General features: G+C 43.2%; 1 protein-coding gene across 1 annotated transcript; it reads left to right on the forward strand.

Annotated features, from left to right (window-relative positions):
- The first annotated feature begins 2,909 nt into the window (after positions 1–2,909).
- On the forward strand, positions 2,910–6,450 carry LOC127332773 (uncharacterized). Its single transcript, XM_051359116.2, has 3 exons — positions 2,910–4,165; positions 5,482–5,631; positions 5,909–6,450. The coding sequence occupies exons 1-3, from the start codon at positions 3,013–3,015 to the stop codon at positions 6,208–6,210; spliced, it is 1,605 nt and encodes a 534-aa protein (XP_051215076.1). The 5' UTR covers positions 2,910–3,012; the 3' UTR covers positions 6,211–6,450.
- The last annotated feature ends 506 nt before the right edge of the window (positions 6,451–6,956 follow it).

The raw sequence follows: 6,956 nt of genomic DNA on the forward strand, positions 1-6,956 counted from the left end.
ACATCTCTGGAGGCCTAAGAGCAACAAGAATGTGTGTATTTATGCAGTACATGGAGAACGGCTAGAACTTCAATGTCATGGTACATGCTTCAGCGCCACACACAACTTATGTTCTCCAAGCCGAAGCGGATGCAATGCTCCTCGCAACAAAGCTAGCTGAATTACTTAACATAAACAGACCAACTCTACTAATGGACAACCAGATCCTTGCGAAAGCGATGACGAGTAGGAAACTAGATAACCCTCAACTACATTGGAATGCAAGGATGACTTTTGCAGAGATCCCCAACTCCATTTTCAAGACAAATTCGTAGGTGTTCCACATCAAAAGAGATTTAAATGGTGTCGCCCACAACTTTGCTCATCAGGTTCTTAGAAAATTCCTAGATGAACATATATTTAGATGTGTTTGTTCAGCTCATTCTTCGCCCTCCTGTTATGAAATCTCTATTCTAATTTTTTTATCCAGGCAGGACTATGTAATACAAGTTATACTCTGCACTTGAGTTGAGTATAAATTTGCTATGTAATACAAGTTGTACTTTGCACTTGAGTTGAGTATAAGTTTGCTATGTAATACAAGTTGTACTCTGCACTTGAGTTGAGTATAAGTTTGGCACCCTCGGTGCCTTAAAAAAACAGCTCATATAAGCCGGCATAAGTCTCCCCCTCAACCCCTTTGGTGCTCTCTCCACGGGAGTAGCCGGACAATGACCGGCGTCGAACTTAGGGTTGTGCATAGTTGTAGTAGATCTATGGTGTTTTGGTTGTTTGCTGGTGTTCGGAGTTATGTTGGGAGGTACTTCTAAATCTTTTGGCTAGGATCTAGAGCTGGCCGGTGGTTTCCTTCTTCGATGCGATGCTTCGATGGTCGGAGCCGGATGCGACAAGGAGGCGGGCTGCTGGATACTCCGTGAATAAAGGGCCCTTATCATATCATACATATAGGGCATCAAAAGGTTTGGAAATCCCCCTCTATGCTCGTTTTGATGTATGGCCAAGAACCAAACATACTAAGTCACTGATAAGCTTTGACTTAATGTTCTGCTCTCACCCAGATACGACCCTATAAATCATACTGGAGTATGTTTGTTTTAGCCCATGATTTTCAAACCAAATATGTGGCCGGCTAAATTTTTGTTTGCCATTTTAGTACTCCTTCCAATTCAAATTAGTTGACTTAATTTTCTATAGATATGGATGTATCTAGTTAACAAATAGATATATCTGTATTTGGACAAAGTAAAATTAACCAGTTTGGATAAGAGAAACTACTACGTAAGTTGGAAAAGTGAGCTTAATAATTGGTCAAAACGGCATTTGTCGAAATGTCATATTGGCATTGCAAATATTTGGAGTAGGTAAATTTTGGCAACGATCAAAACAAAGGACGATGCTACAGAGTGCCCTAGCACCGGATAGTCTTCCACGGTGCCCCCTTGTCTGAACGCAACATTACCAAAAAAGGAAAGTGGTCCCAAGAGCCGAAAGCAACAGTTACCAAAAACAGAAAATGTGACCATATTCTTCACACGCATCCATCTACTTGACATTCGCGATTTTTGCAGGAGCGTGAACCCCATCAGTACACGGACAAAAAAACCTGGCTCTATCCTCGTTTTTCTCATCTACCGTTCAGAAAAGTATTGGCTTGTAAAAAAATTGTACTAGTATAGCTACATAAAGTTACATCTCAGAAAAAATCTAGTATTCATGATTCAAAGTGAGGATGTAAAAAATAGTAGCGGGGATGTAGAAAGAAGAAGAAAATACATCCAGATCTATGAAAACCTACTATTGTTCTTGGGAAACCTTGGTCCATTCAGTATTTTAAATGTAGAAAAATAATAAAAATTACATCCAGATACATAAAATTCCACCTAAAGTTGAGAAAAAACACATGGATACTTGCATCAATCTGGATGTAAAAACTGGTAGGAAGTACATCTAGTTACAGAAACTTCACCCAGAAGTGGAGAAAATTGCTATACTTACATCCAATGTAAATATTACAGAGAAATTGAGGAAAAGAAGTAGATAAGTACAGCCGGATACAAAAATTACAGCCAGCTTATTACACCATCTGAATCCTCAAGAGAGCACACAGCAAAGAAATAGACTGTTCAGGTGCGGCAACAAGCAGCACTGGGCTGGAGCGGAGAGCAAAATAGAGCAGATGCTACATGCTGTTGCCTCGACCAGAGCAAAACAGAGCATCAAACGAATGCAGAGCACATATGCCTTGGGTCGGATACGAGCAACTGCTACTACTAATACTGGACCAACACCACAGTGACCAAACAATTGGATGTAAAATCAAAGGCGCGTCTAGCAAACACGCTGGGGAAAACCAAGCGAGATCGAATCTCTTACCAGCAAGGCGTTGCCTCGAAGCTACCAGTGCGGCCACCCAGGTCGGGCGACTCGATGGGCGAGGACGGGCCGCAAAAACTCCTCTGATGCCGGCCGTCCGCCTTGCCGGCGTCGAATCGCGGGGCGCCGCCGCCGAAGAACCCCTCTCATCACATCCACCCTCCTTGGATGCATCGATCCCCCAGTCCGTGCCGTAGAGAGTCCGCCTCCACTGTTACCACCAACCAGGACAATCTCTGAGGGCCTTCCGACTGGCACGTTCGCCGCCGACGAGGAGAATCGCAGGAGGAGATCGGGGGAGGGGATAAGCTCGATCCGGAGGAGAGAGGAAAGGGGAATGGGGAGATGACGAACCAAACGAAAAATTCGTGAATTATGGGGGAGCTTTCCGCTGTCGTTCTTTTGGACGGTAGCGCCGCTTGGTCCAGTCCGCTTGATCGTGATCGGACGCACGAGAAAGATGGGCACTGTGTAAGGCTAAATGGTGCCGTGGCATGAATTAGATTATACGCAAAACAAAGTCTAGGTTGTTCAGCCCATGCTAAACTGAGGCTGAAGGCTTCCAGCCGTCCACCGACCACGCAGCCGACGGTTCACACCACGGGCACACACCACACACCCAGCCAGTCGACCGACGACATGACCCGCCGCCGGCCCCGCCCCCGCCGCGCTGCGCCACCGGCGGCGCTGGAAGTCGACGACCTCCTCCGGAAGATTTTCCTACTCCTTCCCCCTCAGCCATCTACCTTGCCCCGCATCTCCGCCGTCTGCAAGCAGTGGCGCAGCGTCGTCACCGACCCCCGGTTCCTCCGCGGCTTCCGCGACCACCACAGGATACCTCCGGTCCTCGGCCTCGTCATGGGGTACACCGGGCACCCCTTCTTCAGGTCCAATCTCAGCTCTCCAGATCTCATCCCGCATGAGTGCTTCTTCCCTCCAGACATCCTCAATCACTACTATATGGAGTTGATGGGCTGCCGCCATGGGCGCGTCCTCTTTTTTGACCGGAGGCTGCTTAAGATCATGGTGTGGGACCCAGCCACCGGAGACCGCCGTTGTGTGGCCGTCCCACCAAGGTTCGACGACAAGGAGATTGTCGTCTTCAACGCCGCGGTGCTTTGCGCTGCCAGCGACGAAGGTCACGTCCATGGGGATTGCCACTCGAGCCCCTTTCAGGTCATCTTGATAGGCATCCACTTAGAAGAAAATCGAGCATTTCCCCCGATCTACTCATCCGAGACCAGAACATGGGGGGATGCCATCTCAACAGTAGGAATTCAATATACCAATACGTATGATATGAGTGGTATGACTAGTCCGGCTACCCTTGTTGGGAATTCTCTTTATTGGCTGTTTGATTGGTATAAGGATGGCATGCTTATATTTGATTTGGACAGACAGAGCCTAGTTTGTATTGAGATGCCGGATTTGTTGCACTATAGTTGCTCGAGCATCTTTCAGGTCATGCCGGCAGATGACAGCACTAGCATTATTCGCCTTGCTATTCTGCACTACCAAGAATTCGAAATGTGGGAGAGGAAGGTGGGTTGTGATGGTGTTGCTGGATGGGTGTTGCAGGAGACCTTTCAAATGAACACAATCCTCGGTCTAGAGCGTATGGGGGGAAGGAACAATCTGATATTGGGATATGATGAAGATGATCATGTGATTTATGTAAGCACAGACATAGGTGTCTACATGATTCAACTCGAAACAATGCAGTTCAAGAGTCTTGGTAAAGATAATTTCACGACCACCCACTATTATCCTTACAGAAGTTTCTATACTGCAGGTATTTTGCTGTCTTTACATTCTATGGAAGTAAAAAGAATCCAAGTATTTTCAGTTTTTGGTCGCTGGAGTACCTTTGTTGTGCTAATACAATGTTGCTTAACAGCTTAACTGTATTTGCCATTGTCTAATATCTTTGTTAGATTGATGAACATAGGGTTTTGTTACGTCTTAAACTATACGTGAACTACTGTCAAGTCAGAGAAACCAACCACTTTTGACTAATTTGTTTTATGATTTAGATATAACACTATTAAGAAATTTGAGAGTACTGTGAGATGCAGATTGATTAAAGATTATTGCTTTCTGTATGTATGCATGCCATGCATTATGCTACTAGTGTATTTTTTCATGTAGCTATGGTACATTCCTCTTGAGCATGAGCTACATGGCAATTGGAAATTGGGCTAGTGTGTTCTGGAAGGGGTCGTAACCAGCCAGAGGTGTCGGTGGCACCAAGAAAATTAGGACCATCTGAGTTAAAAGTATTGGAGTCCAAATTTGAAAACTACTGGTTTTCAGCCATAGGTGTCGCCGCGTCGGTGGTACCAAGAAAATCTGGACCACCCGAGGAAAAATATTGGGGTTAAAATTTGAAATGAGAGTGGCCTTTCAGAGCAGGTGCTTGGTGAGCACCCGTATCCACACCGTGTATGCTGCATCAAGATCCGTGCAAGTTCTTTTTGTTCCCCTTTCAAACAACTTCTCATTTTTGTTTCTCTCACACCACATATTGTTTGAACTCAAAAATTTGCAGATCACTAAAACATAACAATTGGAATGTGGGAAAAATATTTTGGATTTTTTATGGCATTATCTATATATGTATTTCAAGAATTTATTTTGAATTTTAAATAATTTAAAATTTAAATTTGCACAAAAAAATTCCGAACTATTTTTCCTCCATTCTATTTGTTATTTTTGAGTGAGCTGCAAAAAATCAAATCAAAATATTACACAATTTGGAAGATACAAAAAAAAGACAAAGTTGAAAAATGTGGAGGTGCGCAGAGCGCACCTGCTCCATTCAACTTTTCCCATTTGAAATCTAACTATTTCCATTATTTTTTGGTATTCTGCGTATTCATGTACTCAGTGAAAATGTACATTTCCTATAGTTTCACTAGTAGATGACAACATTGGGTTCACATCCCATGACTGGTGGCCATCACAGTGACACCCATGTATCATCTGTGTACAAAGCTCATATATCACCTACTCACTATTACTCAAGAGCTCCTGTTGTAGTCTCCTTAGTTTACCATCTCGTCTATTGTTTTTCTATTTTCCCAATCTGACCTTACTTCTCGGTGATAGTGAGTGACTTGGCAGTATGCGAGCGGAGGATCAGTGGCATCTGTGCACCGGTGGCAAAGGATGATACCTGCATGGCTGCTGCTTCAAGAGGAGTGGGAGCAGTAGGAGGTAACAACCGAGTTGCCTCGAGTGGAACCATATTGGAAGGAGGTAAGATACATGTATCTTGATTTTTGGTCTGTAACTTGTTACACATTGGAGTTTTTTTTTTTTTTTGAGTGAATACACATTAGTAGCTGGATTGAGGGTTCACGTTAGCAAATCCCTATTTAAAAATAATTTCACCTCCCCTGCTAGTCAGTGATTTGTTATTGCCTCATTCCTGTCAAAGTCTTACAGCCAAAACATTGTTTGTGAGCATGGCTTGCTGGTATTGGGGCTGATGTGACTATTGTCTGTGTATTTCATTCTTCTTGTCACACTGCAGGGAAGTTCGGCAAGTCAAAGCACATAGTTCAAGGAATGGACGCAGACCTTGTTCCGAGCCGGGTACTAACACAAACTCGAATTGACGTGTTGTTCAAGAAGGAGATGGAAACCAGATCAAAACTTGACAAGGCTTGGGCCAAATGGTTTCGTGCCAATGGTATTCCTGGAAGCAAAGCAGACTGCCCACATTTCCGCAGTGCCATGAAGCTAACACGGCAGCTAGGTAACTGCACACATGTTCCTACAGGTGATGGAATAGATGACGCAGATCTGGATGCCAACGAGGAAGAACTTCCATAACTACATGGAAAGGTTAACTACTTGCCATGGGCTGATAACTCCCGCTTTTGTAAGTCCGGCGTATTTAGTCAAGTGTTGCCTCATGAACCGTAGTTCTTCTGAACCTTGTTTGCCTATAAACTTTGATGTAGTGCTTTTGAGTTGGTGATGTGACATTTTCTAATTTCGTCAAGTTTGATGTACTGAACTATCTTATCACTAAGTACAAGCAGGTATTGTTCATACCATTTTTTATGTTGATGTTCTTGCGGACGATGAACCTCCGGTTAACCTGTTGGTGATTGCGTTGTTTTCTCTTGGTTATTCAAATCAAATCAAAGCATCACACGGAAGGAGTGGCACCAACTTCTGATTGAAAGAAAAGTAAATGCAGGTTGAAAGGGAAACACAGACATGACACTGCTACAAGCCTACAACACCAAGCTAGAAACACTGAAACGCAGCTAGCCATTGAACGACACAGTGTCGTGTCCGGAATAACTATCCACGAATTTTTTAAATGTTTAGGGATTTATAGAAATGTTAGGAAATTTGAAAATGTTCAGAAGTTTTGAAAATATTCACTATTTTTTTAAAAAACGTTTGGTTTTTAAAAGTCATTGAATTACATTATTTTTTTTAAATTATGGGAATTTAGTAAAATAATCGTGAATATTCACATATTTAAAAATTCTATTATTATGTTCATGAATTTGAAAAATTTAGCAAAAGAAAGAAGAATTTTTTCTTAAAACTAGAAACAGCAA

Source organism: Lolium perenne, chromosome 2 (genome assembly GCF_019359855.2).
Source record: "Lolium perenne isolate Kyuss_39 chromosome 2, Kyuss_2.0, whole genome shotgun sequence".
Classification (NCBI taxonomy): Eukaryota; Viridiplantae; Streptophyta; class Magnoliopsida; order Poales; family Poaceae; genus Lolium; species Lolium perenne.